The sequence below is a fragment of the Sciurus carolinensis genome, unplaced genomic scaffold (assembly GCF_902686445.1).
Source record: "Sciurus carolinensis unplaced genomic scaffold, mSciCar1.2, whole genome shotgun sequence".
Lineage (NCBI taxonomy): Eukaryota > Metazoa > Chordata > Mammalia > Rodentia > Sciuridae > Sciurus > Sciurus carolinensis.
Genome location: NW_025920118.1, coordinates 1,230,037 through 1,247,696, shown reverse-complemented (window position 1 = coordinate 1,247,696; position 17,660 = coordinate 1,230,037). Strand labels below are relative to the sequence as shown.

The 17,660-nt window shown below is 52.5% G+C and overlaps 1 protein-coding gene across 1 annotated transcript; it reads left to right on the top strand.

Annotated features, from left to right (window-relative positions):
• Positions 1-698: 698 nt before the first annotated feature.
• On the top strand, positions 699-12,648 carry LOC124973625 (peroxynitrite isomerase THAP4-like). The gene is made up of 2 exons (XM_047537455.1): positions 699-991; positions 12,435-12,648. The coding sequence occupies exons 1-2, from the start codon at positions 923-925 to the stop codon at positions 12,624-12,626; spliced, it is 261 nt and encodes an 86-aa protein (XP_047393411.1). The 5' UTR covers positions 699-922; the 3' UTR covers positions 12,627-12,648.
• Positions 12,649-17,660: the final 5,012 nt, after the last annotated feature.

The following is a 17,660-nucleotide window of genomic DNA, read 5'->3' as shown; positions in this document are numbered from 1 at the left end:
AAGGAAAAAGTGAGGATGAAAAATAAATCCAATAAGCCTAACTGTCCTGCTGAGGATAATCATTAAGAATGTTATCTCATGTTGAATATGATGAAAGGATATTCAAAAGTGCATAGCTGAATATCCTCAAGGATCCCAAAGTCTAGCTGTAAAAAAAAAAAAGAAATCATGAGTCTGTTACTTCAGAAAACTGCTGTCTATATTATCGCATTTCTTCAATGTTTACATTACTTTAAACAGGTCTGGAACTTCTTCTGGTGTTTATTTGGCACATCTCCCTGAAGGAGCACATTATGCTGGAAAACAAGCCATCTGATAGTAGGAAAACTGCTAGGGAATAACTCTGGGTGACCTCCAGCAAGTCATTTGCCCTCCCTAATTCCATCTCTGTAAAACGAGGTTTGGGAAAGATTATCTTGGGAAAATTAATTTTATGGTTATCTCCCAGACAAGAGGACACTTACGGAGAGAGAACGGGTGGGGAGAGGATGCAAGACAAGCGTGATGCTCCTTTAAGAAACCATACATCCATCCACCCAACGGGATTCCCCGGCCTGCGGAGCCTGAAGTGACTACACCAAGGACCTGCCAACTCGTGCTTCCCTGAACCCCGCCAGGTGCCAGCTCGGGTACACTGCGCGGGCGTCCAGGACCGGCTGCCTCAGTTGCATGACAACTGTCGTGCTGGGGCCAGGGGAGCCCCGCGGGTCCGGAACTGCAGGGCTGTGGCCGCAGTTCGGCTCCCGCAGGAGAGACTCGGGACGTGGCCGGGGGGCGCTCTGGCTCGGGCTCCGCCGGCGGGCGGGCAGGAAGTGGCCAGAGCATCCCCTGGCCGCCCTGGGGCGCGCTCAGAGCCCGCCTCGCCGCGCACTTACCTCTTGTTAGAAAGGCCGGCCGGGTTGCAGAGCGGCGGGAGGAGCCCATGCCGGCGGCCCCGCTGTGCCCTCACAGTTTCAGTACTGGGCGGCCATGGTTCAACCGCTGGTTCCCGGTAGGTGGCTGGGCGGGAGAAGCGAGGGGCGCAGCGAGGGCTTGAGCGGTTGTTATGGCGACGGTGAGGGCGGGGCGGGTGCGAAAGGGCCTCGCGTGCGTGGAGGCGTCCTGGGCGGGGGCGGGCGGGGGCGGGCGGGGGGTTGCTAGGGAGGGGGTGGGGTGATATCCTGCACCGGCCTGGACTGCGCAAGCGCGCCCTTGGGTCCCAGAGGGTGAGAGGAGCATGAGAAGACATCAGTCCTGATGCATGGCGGGTCTCCCTAGAGGCCCTGTGGCTCCGCCCAGTTTGCGACTGGAGTCGGGGCTGGGAGAGGGGCGGGGCTCGGCCTATAGCGGCGTGTAATGGGTCTCGAAGGGGCTTAGAGCAACCTGAGGAGCTGCATGGGCAGGTCTGCGAATTGTGAGAATAGGCTGTGCCTCCCTCGCTGCTGCTGCCCGGGCTAGTACCTGCCTCTGAGCTTCTTCCTGAACTTCCTCATTTTTTTTGTTGACTGCCCATAGCAGCAGGCAACCGATAGTACCCTGACCACATTCTCGCCAGTTATGGACAGGATGCCAACACCAGGACTGGGGACGGGCTGCGTGGAACCCAGAAGCAGCCCTGTCAACAGCCCTACATCTTTAGTGTCAGACCATGGGATGGAGTTAAGACAAGCGAGGAGCGTCATCAGTGGGCTGCTAGACAGGTCTCTCTTGGCAGCAAGAGCACAGCCACCCCAACTCTGGTTCTAAAACTTAAATGCAACACATTGAGAGATGCAAGGGTCCGGAAAAGGGGTTAATGACTACAAAGGATGTCTGGCATGTCTACCCACACAGAAAAGTGGCTATATAAGCACCATGCAATTTCTCAATCAATGTCACTGTTGTTCGGATCATATTAGTCACCTGTGTGGCTGTTTAGGGCTGCCTTTGCATGGAACAGTTTTGGAATTTCCTTCAGGGCCTGTTTACCAACTTCACAAGTAAATCATTCTTTATGTGATCACACCTTATTTTTCAACTCATACCGTCATTTTCAACTCAGTCATCCACATGACTCGCTACACTCAATCTGAATGGATTTTGCTTGTATGTAGAAATCACATCCATGATCAAAAGATGGTTTGAAAGAGGCAGCTCTCTAGCGATGTAGGTCAATGGTAGTGTGCTTGCCTGGCATGTGGTAAGCTCCTGGGTTAGGTCCCAGCACTACAGAAAAGGAAGGAAGGAAGATAAACATTGCTGGAAAAGGCTGTTCAGTTACAGTGAGTCTCCTGGTTGTAGTAAACAGCTATTAAATGATCTTACCAAAATGCCAACCTGATCTGATGAACCTCTAGATGTAATCATCAATTTACAAGAAATTGAGAACAGAAAAATGGGAAACACTGTGGGAAATGATCCCATTAGCTTTCTGTCACTGTGACAAAATACCTGAGAAAATAAACTTAAAAGGGAGAAAAGTTTATTTTGGTTCATGGTTTCAGACATTTCAGTCCATGGTCAGTTGGCTCTGTTATTTGGGGGACTACTGACAAGGCAGAATAGCATAATAGGAGCATGCGGTGGAGCAAAGCTGCTCATCTCAAGGTGACCAGGAAGAAAGAAGAAAGGGTCAGGGTCCCAATAAACCCTTCATGGGCACACCCCCAGTGACCTGACTTCTTCCACCTGGTGCCTCCTCCTAAAGGTTTTGCCACCTTCTTACATTTCCATGAGCTGGTGACCATGCCTTCAGCACTGGAGACCTTGAGAGCCTGGGGTGGGGGGATATTTCAGATCCAAACCATTGCAGATTCAAGAAGTGAAGACCTGGGGATTCAAAGCAGACATTCATCATCAATGAATTTTAAATGGAAAATGAGAAAGTTCAACCTACATATTAAAAGGAAATTGGGAGACCATTGAGCCATACACTTAGGTTCATATTCTCTTTTTCTATGTATATTTTCCCTTTAATTAAAAATTTTAAAGAAAACAGACTTGCACCATCACCAATAGCTGCATATGAACTTTATTTCCATCTTGTATTGAACAAATAGTAAGAAAAAAAAATTTAAATGCCATTCAAAATACATATATTAGGAAATCATGATGAATTTTGAGGTGGGACAATGGAAATATGCCTGATGTTTTTAAAGAAGCTGGAGGTGGAACTCAGTGGTACAGTACTTCCCCAGCACGTGCAGGACCCAGGTTTGATCCCCAGTGCCCCAAATAAGAAGGAAATAATCTTTTCCCCAGGCATGGTGGCACACATCTGTAATGCCAGCAACTCCTGAGGGTGAGGCAGGAGAATCACAAGTTCACCGCCAGCCTCAGCAGCTTAGTGAGACCCTGTCTCAAAATAAAAATGTCTAGTGAGGTGGCTCAGGGGTAGAGCACCCTGGGTCCAGTCCCCAGCAGCAGCAGCAGCACCACCACCACCATCCTTCTCTTTCACGAAGACACACTGAAATATTTGTGGGTGAAATAATATGATATATGGAATTAGCTATAAAATAATTCATATGGAGAAAGGGAGAAGCCGGACACAGATGGAATAAGATGGTCCTGAGGTGACCATCATTCACTAGGCTATCCTGTCCACTTTTGAATATATTTGAAATTATCCATACAAAGAGGTTTTGAACAAAAGGACAGTCTACTCTATCAACCACTAGGGTTGCAAATCAAACTGTAATTATAAAAGTTATTTTAAAATGTCTCAAGCAATACTGATATTATTAAGATAGATGAGCAAATTTCTAAGGTAAAGAAGTTGAAGGGAACAATGCCTGCCTAGACACACACTTTACCATACTGTGTGTTTGTGTTAGGGAGGGGGTATGGCTAGGGACAGGGCCTAGGGACTGGAACCTACATGCTAAGTAAGCTGCACTCCTGGCCCATCTGATTGTTTGAGAGCCAGTTTTGCTGGGTTCACATCAAAATTGTACAAGAAATGCTACAGCTCGACATGTCCCAGAGTGAGACCACATGCTCTGGTCCTATGCCTTTCTCAGGTGCAGAGCACTTACATGGTAGCCCCGTGTGAGGCATGGAGATGGCCATGGTGAGACTGGGGATGTAGCTCAGTTGGTAGAGTGCCTGCCTCACATGCTCAAGCCCTGGGTTCAACCCCCAGCACCAAAAAAAAAAAAAAGGATGGCCATGGTGTGGAGGGGGAGGGGACGTGCCCTGGGATCAGGTTTGGCTGCCAGTGATCAAAAACCCAAAGTAAAAGTATCCTGATGAGATAGAAGTTTAGGTCTCTCTCATGTGAATGAAGTTCAGGGCTGATAAGTGCCCCCCAGGATCACTGTCAACTGCCAGTTCCCCTGAAAACCACCAGGGTAACCTGCTAACGAATGAAAGCTAGATCCTGGAACCAACTGCAGTAGGAGAGGGGACCACCTAAGCAGTCCCCTGAGGACACTGTGTGGGGTGAGGGACCCAGGCAGTTTTGGCAGGTGTGGGGGTCTTGGCTCGAGAGTTCAAAGCAGATCTCTCAGTGCTGGGAAAAAATAGGATTGGGTCCAGTTTTGATGTGACATTTAGGCCTGGTGGACACACCAAGTCTTGAAAATTTGAGTCTTGATGGATAAACTTTAGTTGTTTGATAAATGAGCTGTTTGTCTAGGAGAACAATCTGTCCCAGTGAGGTGGAGTTATTGGCCAAGATGAGCAAACTTTTGTTAGAATAAATTCTTTCTTATAAATTTCCTGAAGCAAACATTGAAACTAGTTATTGGTTTACAGTCAAATCTTGCTGAACAAGAACTTTTATGGATCACAGAGTAAATTGTGTTGACTCGGGAGGTCTTGGATCTCAATCCTGATAGTTGACCAATGTGGATGCAGGTGTCTTATCCCTCACCCTGGGGACTCAGGTTCATTCTGTCCCCCTGCTTTGCCTTTACTACACAGTATGGTCCACCTTGAGAGAGCCAGTAGGAGCAAGGATGGCATGAAACCTCTGGTGCACACTGCACACCCCCTTACATCCCACTGGCCAGAACTTGGTCACATGGGCACATGTAACTGCAAGAAAGGCTGAGAAATGGAACCTGTTTATATACCCAACTAAAAGTGGCCACATTCCTAGCTAAAAGTGATGGGCTCTGTAACCAAGAAAAACTCAGAGGGTGGCTGCTTCGGGCTCTCTTATGAAGGGTGTAATCAAAGTGCAGTGTGGAGGCTGGGGAATGCAGCTCAGTGGCACCGGGCTTGCCTGGCATAGTCGATGGCCTAGCATACATGAGATCCTGGCTCCAACCCCAGGAAAACAGGCACCCACGATGTAGTGTGAATGTGTTCGAAATTTTTCAATATAATAGGAGGGACAGATATGCCATCTGATTAAGTGCTATAAATGGGAAATGGAGAAACTGCCATGGAGCCAGTGCCTGGGGAGGTGAGGAAGACCTCAGAGAAGAGAAACAGTGTGACAGGGCTACATCCAAAGACAAAACGAAGTCACTGGTGGGTGTGATGTATCCCCAGAATTGTGTGTGCAAGTGTGCACACAGATGCAGCAAAAGGCAAGGGCAAAAATCTCAAGAATGCCAAAAAGGGTTGGGGCCGGAGAAGTGTTATGGGCATTAATCCCAGGAACTCCAGACACTGAGGCAGGAGGATCTCAAGTTCAAGGCCAGCCTCAGCAACTTAACAAGACCCTTCCTCAAAATAAAAAATGGAAAGAACTGGGAATGTGAATCAGTACCCCTGGGCCCATCCCCAGTATCAACAAATTACCAATAATAATAACAAAGAACTGGGACATGGGCAAGAGCCAGGAAGGATGAGGATACACAGCTGGAGAGATGGAAGGAGAGCAGGAGAGAGTGGTGACATCCTGGTCACCAAAAGAAAGTTCAAAGTTGTGTGGAGTCAACAGAGCCAAAGGCCAGGATTTGGCAGTCAGAGGGTCACTGGTGTCCTCCTGGACACAAGCTCATCAGGTTTCAGGGACAGAAGGCAGACTGCAGAGAACAGAATGGATGCCAGGAAGTGAGTGTGCAGACTCAAGCAATGTTAGAAAACATAGCATTCTCTACAAAAGGAGAACCAGGAGGGGAGGAGGTGAGGAGGAGGGAGGAGAAAAACTCTAAGAATCCTTTGCAGGTGTCGCCCTGCACTTCTTTCTAGTCCCTGACTCCTAGTGTCATCCGTGGCCTGAAAAGCTGCAGGAGTCCCCCACCTAAACTGTGAATCACATCAGGTACTGCCCAGAGGATGGGCTATGTCTTCCCAGGGACCCAGCACTGTGCTCTCATCTGTGGGGATGCTCTTCTCCTCCTTTCTCTGAAGTTGTCTTCCCAAATACTTCAAGTGTGCCCCTCGCTCTGTGAGCATTTCTATTTGCTGACTCCTTTTCTGTGTGTGGTCACCTCCTCCCTGGCAGATAGAAGCCTTGATGGATACGACATAAAGATCCCACTTGTCAGGTGCCCATGGGTCGGAGTCAGGATTCCAAGCCCTGGCATCCACAGCCAGGCACTCTGGCTCTTTCTAGCTGCTCAGCTGAGTCCCCTTCCAAACCTGAGTCTGAAGCTGTCATTCCCTTTAGTCCCACTGGCAGATATCAGATGCAGGATCAACAGCCTGCCCACACCTACATGGGCACTATCATAGGTGGACAGGAAGCTCTGTGGCAGATGGCACCTCCCCCAACAGGATTAAACTAAGGTGGGGACCAATCATTGACTTCTGGGTCACATCTTCTCCACCCCTCTTCCCACAGTGTTAGGAGACATCTCAAGGAAAGCCCAAAGCTGGCAGTGCCAGAGGCCTGGGGTAGAGACCAGGCGAGGGCCACTGCAGGAAGACAGGCAGCAAGCGAGATCTTCACCACTAGGAATTTGGGCTCCAGAGCTCACACCCTCTTCACCACTGCAGCTGGAATGATGATGCTGAGAGCAAGTTCAGCTACTTAGGGGCTGCCAAGAGGCCCAGGACCCCTTCTTACTCCTGGTGTCCCTGCACACTCTGGCATTGTGTTTCCACCTGTCACTCAAGGGCATGTCCAAACCCACTTCTGGAAATGGCCACTTTCCCACTTGTTGGTAAGAGTGAGAAAGACTTGCAGAGTCTTCTGACATGGGCCATCTGGCAAGGTTCCCAGCCTGGAAAAGTACTGAAAATGTAGGTTACCCTACAGGCACCATTTCCTAATTGAGCCCTGCCATTAAACCAGTGGCCTTGAGCTAATATATTGCATCATTCCCAAGTCTGGAAAACTTCTGGCCAAGAAGTCAGATCTGCAAATTTATTGCCCAGGCTTATCTGTTTCTAAAATCCCTCCTTTCAGTCTGTAAGGGTCAAGTTGCCTGGAATGTGACTGTTTTCTCTGCTCAAGTCTCCCCTCCTTCAGGGCACTCTCCACCCTGCTGGCAGAATTTTCTTTCAAAAACACAGATGAACTCCCACTCCCTTGCTCAAAATGACATTAACTACAGACTGAAATGTAAGCTTCAAAGCCTGCCTGCCATTCAAGGTCTCTGTAAATCTGGTCCTGGCTGTCATTTGTGTAGGATGATGTGGCTTTCTTCTCCACTTTGTTCATTTATTCCTCTCTTGCCAATGCAGCGAGCTTGTTTTCAGCACCCTCGTTTATTCAGACACCACAGGGGGCACTGGAGTCTACAAAGGCTCGCTACTTAGAACAGAGAGTGGAGACGTCCAGCAGCTGCTCTTGCTCCCCCTGCTGCAGTCTTTTCCAAGGCCTCTGCCTATGGGTCTGTGCTGCAGAGTGGGTCCATCTCCTGTGGGGACTTGTAAGTGGTTCTGAGACCATGGCCGCTCAATTCCTTCTACTGCCTGTAGCACCTGGCATTTTCCTGGACCTTATTAAGCAGCAGTTGGGTTGAAGGAGACTTCAATTAGGCCTGTGTTCTGAGTGCATTGAACACACTTCTCTGCTGCAGGAACCAAGCAGGAGTGGGCTGAGACATGATGCTCCATAGCTCTTCTCCTCCTTACATCACCAAGCAAGGACATCAACCCTAGGGACATGGCTAGGCCTAGGTCAGGGGTTTCTGCCATGGGAAATGCAGCTTGCCTTTGATGAGATTTGAGCTGACAGAGAGGATGAACCCAGGCCTTTGAGCTTCCGGATCAGAGGAATGCAGTCAGCTGCCATATTTCTTCCCAGCTTGCTCATTTTCCAAGCTTAGCCCTCAACTCACTCCTCCAAGGCAGCTGTGTGGCACTTTCTTCCAAGTGCCATATCCGGACTGGGGGTTGCAAGCCCATCTCAAGGCCCAGCTGGTCACACAGCTGGAGATGGGCTGGACTTGCTGGTTTTAACCAGCTGGGAGGAAGGAATGGAGCTCTCACAGGGGCAGACCATAGGGGGCACTGGGTAAGGAATAAAAAGCAGGTTATCCAAAATCCAGTTAGCTCAAGAATTTCCCCAAGGCCAGCTTCAGTGCTGTGGTTGCAGACTGGATGGCACAGGACACACAGGAAAGGGTCATCAGAAGCCAGAGCTTGACGTGAGTAGAGAGAGGATCACTCAGACTCCAAATCTCCCAGTTTCAGTTGCATTTTTTATTTGAGTGCATCCCAGGACTGGTAGTCCCCTGGATCTGCCCCGGGAAGTTTCTGTACACACACAGTGTGACTCCTGTCTGAGAATCTCAGGTCTACTCATTTCACAGCTCGATGAAAGTTTCATCTCACCTCTCTGCCAGCCTAAGAGGGCCTGTGTGCCTGACTGAGCCTTCTTAGTGGTCCAGAGCAGCTTTTAAGGTTTTTCTCCCCCAAAGGGAAAAACATTTTTAATCAGATGTTGATGGAATTTGGTGTCAGAAAACATATCTCTCTAGGTTGTTAAGCTCGGATAAGAAAATGTTTATGAAAACACATTGTAAATACTTCCCACAGCCAAGCATCCTACAGTTCTGCCTCTGGAATGTTCTGTACACATAGATTAAAATTACCACCCTGCCTACCCTCTAGCTGGTTGCTAGCCTCATTCTCATTTCCAGATAAATCTTTTCCCATATAAAATTTCCCCCAGACAGAAAAACATTATGAAAATTGTTTAGAAGACCCAAAGAAAAACATGATTAAAAGACTAATCCCCATTTGTATGACTTTTTGATTCAGGTAGGCTGAAAAAAATACAGGGGTCTTTTTTGATAAACCATCTTTTATTAATTGTGAGCTGTGTGGACAGCTAAGCATTTGTGGGTGCATAAAGAGACCATCGTGCCCCACTGAGCAAAGCTCACTCCACTTTAAAATGCTAAACTGTGAATGTATAACTCATCCTAAAAGGCCTGTGCCTGCCCTTTCTGCCTCCCTGGGGGTCTCTTGGTCAGGTGCTATGCTAATGCCAGCTTGTGACCTCAGGTTCCTGTAGGACATTAGCTGGAGGCTCTGCCACACCTCAGAAATATATAACCATACTGACGCAAAACCACGAACCCATGTGAGCTCCCTGCAGATTCTGGGGACACAAGGGACTGCCCTGGACCTCACACAGCAGGAATAGGAGTGTTGGCCCCCACAAGGCTCCAGAAGTGTCCACACTGGTGCAGTTTTCTGCAAATTGGATGGCTTAAAGCAACAGAAAGGCACTCTCACCAGGTGATGTGGATCCAGTGCCCTCCTGCAGCTCTGTAGGAGGAGAAGCCTAGCCCATCACCTGGGAGCCCCAGGCCTTCCTTGGCTTCTGGCCACATCACTCTGCCTTGCACCTTCTCCTGTGTGAAAACTCCCTCCACTAAAGCCAACACCCACTGGCTTCCTCTGTATGGTCCTGTGCCCAGGACTTGGAAGAGCGTTAAACAACTGAGTTTCCCATGGACAACCTGAAGGAAGATTTAGATCTGGGTCCTCACTCTTGAAGCTGGGGTCTTAGGATGAAGGAGAAGGGAGGGAGGGAAGCAGAGGGACAGATAAAGAGCAAACATGTTGCTGGGAGAAAGGGAAGGAGTCTCAGGGAGGTATCCCGAGGACATGGATCGCAGAGGGCAGCTGCCAATGGGAGATCAAGGAACTGGCACTGTCCTCTGGACCCCACAGTGAGTGCTGGTGGTCAGCAGTCAGACTCTCCCTTGGGAGTCTGTGCCAGGGAGAATGAGAAGCCAAACACAGACCAAGAGATGTGCCCTTGACCTGGGCCTGGGATCAAAGCCTCACTCATGTGGCCTCTGAATCAGGGGCTCCCCAGGTGCCCTCTGTCCTAGGACAGGAGAGGAGGGTACCAACAGGGGCACTGTGTCAATCATAGAGACTGGAGTGGGTGGGGAGCGTGAACCCAGGGGGCAGCCCTGCCTCTGGGGTGTCCACTCTTGGCAGTCACGTGGTGGACTTGTGGGCCCAGTGAGTGGCTAGACCTGTCCTGCAGGCCCCCTGAGCCCTCCTCTCTGCCTCCCCTTGGTGCTGGGGAGGAAGCCTGATATTATACTTGCTCTGGGGCTGCCCCCAGAGGGCCCAAGCCCTTGCTCAGTCCTGAGGTCAAGTCCACACAACAGGAAGGGCAGAGTCAGGGTTCCAACCCAGGCTTGAATCCCAACCCGCTTTCCGACCCACCAGCCAGGTCGACCATGCGGTTGCCAGGGAATGCGGTGCCTTCCCTGTGCTGGACCTGTCTTAGGAGCTTGCTCTGTGTAGCTCATCTGGTCCTTGTGCAACAGGGAGACAGGCCCTGGTCATATCACTGCTTTATAGACCAGGCCACACGACTGTCCATCTGGTGAAGCCAGGAGGGCCTCATGGGCACTGGCTGCAAGTACCCCACCCCTCTCTGCTCTGGTGGGCAGGGTCCTCCAGCCAAACCACCCTCCTCACCGAGAGCATGGCAGGCAATTCCTGCTAACCCCTGAGTCAAGGATCTCAGCTTCCTGGTAGTCTGTGGAATTATTCAAACAAGCCAATCATATCCTCTGGTGGGGATCTGGGGTGTCCTTGCCCTTTGGATGCTACAAAGCCTGCCTCCTGTGGCCTCTGTTTTTGCTGTCCCCAACCCCCCCCATGTGGCCCTGCATGGCAGGCAGTGTCCCCCCACCCCAGGGTGGGAACACGAGTGACTGACAACCTGCTCACAGTCTCCTCTGCCTGGTGTCAGCTCTCGTGTGTTCTACCATCCTGTGACCTTAGGATGAGACCCCTCCCTCACCAGCAGGGAAGAGGAAGTGCTCAAAGTAGACACGTTGGGTTTTGCAGAGGATCCCTGAATGGGCCTTGGTGGATGTCCAGGCAGGAGGATGACTCTGAGATGGGCAGGACTGGACAGTTGTCCCTGGGAACCTGCACTGAGTGAGGGACAGTGTGTCCTGGAGAAGGGGCCTTGGGGACTGGGGACTGTGGAAGTGGGGCTGAAGGAGAGGCAGGGACTTTTCCTTGGCTGGTTCTGCAGAGAGCTTAAGAGAACATCCATTAGTGGTAAAGTCACCATCCACTGCATGACCATGTTGGGTTTTTGCAGGAAGACTTGCCCAGCTCTCCCCTTGGCCCTCAGAGTCAAGTGTTATTATCCCCATTTTCCAGATTAGGAAGTGGAGGCTGAGAGGCCACTTCTCCACCCATGGACACAAGATGAAGGAGTCAGTTCTGAACCTATAGCCTCTGGCTGCGGACATGTCATAGCCAAGTCCTGTGCATGCCACAGCAGGTGTCAGGGGACAGTGCTGTGGGGCAGGGGTTGGCACAGGAGTTTAACCAGCCCATTCCTGGAATGTGCTGTGGCTCCATGTTCTTCTCTTTCCCAAGACTGGAGAGAGCCTGTAGGGAGACCGTCCTCATCAGAGGCCCTCAGTGGGCCTCTCCCCTGAGCAGCTTGTGTGCTCTGATGGGCATCAGGTCTGAGGCCCTGTGCCCTTGGAGGCCTGCTGGCTCCTTTTCAGGGATGTTAATTATTAAAGTGACATTTTCAACCAAGAGGGCTGGTGAGCTATTCAGACATCCCACAGACTATCTGTATAGCTGACACCCCCGGTCAGCTCCCAGGTCACACAGAGGTGGCAGAGGCTGGAACTAGGCTTCCCTTGCTGCTGTTGGACAGGCGTGGCCTGGAGAAGAGATGATGTCAGGGCATTACTGAGGGAGCTTTGCATTTTTGTAGTTTTCAGTTCATATTTTGCTACTTTTTCCAGTGTTGGAGAGGTTCCACATGCCATTGATATTTCTGACATATTTGTAGGTATCAGCAATGGCTGGGCTGGCATCAGAGCCCAGGCAAGACTGGGGAGCAGTTGGAGGCATCCTCAGCATGGTTGGCGATGCCCTGACCCTTCCTTCTGCTAGAGAGCTTGTCCAGTGCCAGACTTGGGGTCTTGGTGGGGAAGAACCCAAGCACCTGTTGGTCTACTCCCAGTTTTCTTTTTTTTTAACCTGTTCTCTTTCCCATTTCTAAAGTGAAATCCAGTGAGAATATTAATATGCTTATAGTTGAAAGAATCAAATGGTAATAAGAAATTACAGTCCTGGCCCTTCAAACAAGGCAATCTGTCTTGTTCTCTCCTCAGATTGCCCGAAAATTCCGGCTGAATTATGAAGGCAAACTTGAACAGATGGTGTCCATGGCAACCACCACACAACCACTGACCCAGCATCTTCACGTCACCTACAAGAAGGTGACATCGAAGCCAGCACTCCAGAGCCCAGGTCCTGTGAGGTTGCAGTTGACAGGCAGCCCTATGCAGATGCTCCTGGAGTGACAGAGAAAAACCAAATAAAAGGCTTTTATTTTTAAGGCTGAGAATGTTGCCTGTTACCTCTTGTGTTTGGCACGTGTTTCTATCTGCTGCTGCTGATTTCCTCCCACAGACTTTTCCTAAAAACTTAGTCTTGGGCTGGGGTGGAGCTCAGCAGGGCAACTCCTGCTGGGTCCACCCCTTGCCCCACAAAAGAAAATTCATATAATAGGCAAGTTCCTCTCTGTCTTCCTGCAGTTTTTTAACAAGATCTAAAGTACCCATCAGTCTTCAATAGGGTGGGCTACAGTGTTGCAGACAAAAGATGGAATGCAAAGGGTCGCAACACTGGGCACAGTGACCACACCTGGGGTCCCAGCCACTCGAGGCTGTGGCAGGAGGACTGCCTGAGCCCCACTCCCACCCCCCCCATAATGTAGTGAGACCTTGTCTCCAAAAAGAGAAAAAGAATGAAGATAATTTCCAACACCTTTAGGAGCAAGAGTCTAGGCCTCTTCCCCAAATCAGGAGCCCCAGGAGCCAGGCTATGGTAACTGCCAGCACTGCATCTGTTCTATTCATCACCCCATGACAGCTGGCTTTCACTTCTGGTGACCCCTCCTGGCCATCCAGCTCTAGCCCAGGTCATCTCTGCCTCCCCCACTTGCTGCTAAGTGTCTGCGAGTGGATTCAGGTGTGGCTACAGCCCCCAGGACTGCCGAGGCTTGGCATCACCTACACACCAGGAGACCCCTTTTCCAGAAGCCTCCCCTGGGAGCCGACCTGACAGTGATGGGCAACAGGCTCTGACAGGTGCAGCCCCAGGGCATGGGGACAACTCAGCTCAGGGGAGAACTCATGTCTGTGTCCAGCCCTGGGGTGGGTGTGGCCTGTGGCAAGGACCTGAGCTGGCACACGGCCCATGTTGGGGGACTTGGGGGCTGGGGCTGTATCCAACTCTGCTGCCAGCACCTGGGAGTGCTTGCCAGGCCCCACCTGTGGGCACCCCAGGCTTCTTCTGCCTGCTCACAGAGCAGAGCCTGGGAGGTGAGTGGCCGGCAGCCTCCTGGGCCGTCTTACAATGCACACGCAGACCCTCCCTCTCAGGTGCCATTGTGAGGGTGCCCAGTCCTCCAGTGGGCTCCATACTCACCCTTCTCCATTTCAGGGTGCTCCAGGCTATTTTTGCTCCTCTCTCTCTCTCGTGACCTTTAGTTAGCTTGTTTACATTCAGGGGAAGGCATTCTGCTGCTTTTATAAGGGTTACATTTGATTTGTGACTTTTATTGGGGGGATGTCCAACTTTGCCACCAAGACACATTTCTCTTTGCATCTGTTCATGTCCACTTTGGGGCCCAGAAGATATCCCTAGTTTTCCTTGCCTTGGACTCACGTTGCTTGTTCCACTGATGCTGCATCTGTTCCTGCCCTGATGGGCCTTCTCTTCCTGGAGCCAGACCACTGATCTCTGCCTCTTCAACATGCTGCTTCTCTGGGCCCTTGGCATGAAGAACTTCCTGTGCTGGACTAGATCACAGCCTTTGCTCTGGGAGGTGCAGACAGGAGCCCAGAAGCCTGCAGAGCCACAACCCCTGCACCCTTCGCTAAGGCTGCTGCCCATCAGACAGCTGGAGCCAAGACCCCCCAGTTGGTGGTCATGCACAGCAGTGTCCACCCTAAGCTGACTTCACATGGCTGCCAAGAAGCTTCTGGGGCCCTGTCCACATTGCCTGGAGCTGGAGACTGTGAGAGGAGCAGGTAGGCTTCCCAGGAGGAGAAAGGAGCCAGGACAGCAGCAGGGGTGCTGGGGGTGGGCAGGGTAGGGTGGGCTGTAGTGTCCTGAGGGCCAGGCAGGGCTAGAAAAACTTGGTGGTTGGTGTCTCAACCCTGTGATGTGTCCACCTTCCAGCAGTGTCCTGTGACCCTCCAGGCCTCTGGGCTGCACACTGAGTGCAGAACCTCTGCTTGCCTGGCGGACTGAGCTTCTTCTCCCACACTCAGTCTGTATTCCATGTTCCCAGTGGTCTGCATGAGTGAGAAAACTACAACAGTTCCTCAAGGTCCCATGTGAACCTCAGCTCCAGGGGTCTGCAGGACTGGTGTCTTGAAACAGGTGGTGTGGGAGAATCTGCGTCCTCTTACATGGCAGCTGCCTCAAGGCCACGCTCTGGAACAGGTAGACAGCTGCCTCTCCGGGTGGGAAACAGCGTCCACTGGCCAGACACCTCTGCCAGATCCCGGGCTCAGTGTGCCCTGCTTCCTCAGGATGCCACTCCTTCCTAGCCCACGCCCTCACAGGGCTTGCCCTGCAAGGCCAGGCTCTCACTGGTACTGTGATCAAGCTCCAGAGGAATGAGGTCCTGTGCCTGACAGTCGGGGGACCCAACGAATGAAGGAGGGCAGACACAGCCCTCCGGTTACCTGTGGGGCCTGACCCCTGTGTTCCTCTTCCTCTGAACAGCCAGGCAATCCTATCTGTTCCTTGATCTTCTAAGGTCACGTGGAGCCTGGGAGCCTCCCATGGCAATGTCCCTGTCCCTTGTATTTCTACTGCCACATCAAACCCTGCACTGTTGGCAGCTTTGACTGTGAGAGGTGTTTGCACATTTCTGTCTGACCAGCATCCTCCCACATCACTGAGCAGGTGTCTGCACCCTTCCACCTGACCAGACCAGAGAGTCTACCACACCTCACACAGCATCCTCCCACATCAGTGAGCAGGCATCTGCACCCTTCCACCTGACCAGACCAGAGAGTCTACCACACCTCACATTGCATCCTGGTATGTCACTGACCAGGCATCTGCACCCTTCCACCTGACCAGACCAGAGTGCCTACCACACCTCACAAAGCATCCTCGCACATCACTGGACACAGGGCAACTAAAATGAAAACCTCGGTTTGGATTTTATTTCCAGTCTGTGCCCCCCAATGGGACCTGAAGGCCACACAACCCTGGGGCTGCTTCCTGCAGGGCCCTCTCTGCCAGGTAGACAACCCAGCACATGGTCTCCCACTGGAGCCTGGGGACAGGTGCATCTACAGGGTGGGCACAGGAGCCAGAGGGGAGGGCACTTCAAACAGCCATGTGGGGCACAGGGCCCTGCTCAGCAGGTCTGGGCTTGGCTGCCGGGACTGCAGAACTCCTCCTGGGCCAGCCTCAGCCTCTATTGCACCCCAGGGGCTGGGCTTCCCAGCATCGAGTCCTCAGGGGGCTGAACAAGGGAGGCACAGGGAAAGGAAGGCTCACAATAGTTCTCCACAATGTGAAGCTTCAATGGGTCTTGCTTGCCCACGGGATCAGAGGTCCACTGGTCAGGACACTGGCCTGGAACCCACCACGGTCAGGGACACTCCCTCCCTCTAGAAATGGGTGAGGCCACCAGCATGGAGCCTTGTGCTATTGACCAGGCCAGTAGGAGCTCTCAGTCCTCCGATTTCAGCAGACCAGTCTCCTTCAGACCAAATGTGCAGGGTCCACTGCCCACAAGGACCAAAGCCAGCTTGTGCCCTGAGACTGCCCTTCCGGGGCTGGAGGCATCAGGCAGCATGTGCTCCAGGGAGCTGACCTGGAATTCCTGGCAGGGGTCCAGGAGAGAGCCTGCAGCTGCACTGAAGTCAGCCCCTCTCCACTCACCCCTCCCAGGGGTCTGGGTGTGCAGAGGAATGATGCTCAGAAGGGAGAGGTTCTTCCCAGGTGCTGCTGGCCTCCGGAGTTGACCTCAGGGTCCAAGCCACAGCTTCTGTCCAGCTGGGCAGCTCATCTCTCTGGCAGCAGCACGAAAAAGACAGCCTTCAGGAAGCAGTCAAAACTGCAGAGTGAGGCCACCAACCAGTGTGCACAGAGGCCAGGGTCCATGCTGACCACACACCTAAGGATGACAGTCTGTGAGGGAAGAGAGGACTGTCAGAACAAAGCCCAACCCCACAGGCCCAGAGCACATGAGTCACACATTCAGCCCCAGGCTGCCTGGGGAGGGGACAGGACTGGACTGCAGGCACCTGAGGATCTGAGCAGCAGAAGGGAGGGCTCAGGGTGGAGAAGGGGAGAGGTCACCTGCACCAGGGCTCCCAAATGTCCCCCTGCTTGCTGGCCATCCCAGAGGAGCCTCAAACAGCCATCCCACAGGGCCACTGAACAGCTTCAGACCCTTGCTTGGAGTGGGAGCAGAGGCTGGGCTTTCCAGAAGCCAAGGAACCCTGGACCTGAGGCCCTTCAGGAGGGATGGGTGCATGTCTACACCTTAGCCCCACTTCCTTGGACTGGCCTCGGTGCTGCCCAGTGTACTCCCTGCTGGCCTCCTGGGCACCGGGGCCTGCCAGGGTCTGCAGGGAAGAGGTAGGAGGTCAGCAGCCTCAGGTCTCTGCTGGGAATACACCCTCCCCAAGCAGCCCAGTGTCCAGATGGGACCGCAGGCCCAGCAGTGGGGGGACTGAGCCCCATCACCCACTCTGCAGGTGCAGCCCACCTTCATGCCCAGGCCCAGCAGCACCCACAGTGTGCCCAGGCCCAGGTGGCCAGTGGGGCATGGAGACAGCCGAGCATCTGACTCTGACACCCACCCCTAAGGCTGTGCAGCCCTCCTCCAGTGGGTGAGGCTGGACTCCGAGGAGGAGAGGGTGCTCTGGGCAGGACTGAGGGGGCCAAAGTCTGCTGGCCACCTTGTAGGGTTCTCAGGTCTTTAGCTGGGGCAGGACACAATGGGGAGGGGCAGGAAACAAGCCAGTGCAGGATTCAGGCAGCAGGAGCCAGATGGGTGCTGCCCCAGTGCCTTCCACTCTCCCTTGCCCCGCATCAGCTCCCTGGCTCCTGACACCCCAAGTCATGCCCACAGCCCTGCACCCAGGGGCTCACACATCATCCATGCCTCCTCAGCCAGGCTGCCAGGGTCCTGTGCACTAACTCCCCCAGACAGTCCACCAGGGCATGCACCATGGTGGGCTGGGCCTGCCACACACAGTCCATGGCCAGTCCTGCAGCCACTGCATGCAGGGATACCACCTTGCCCACGTGATGACTGCAGAGAGAGTTGCTGGACAGGCACTGGCAGTGGGAGA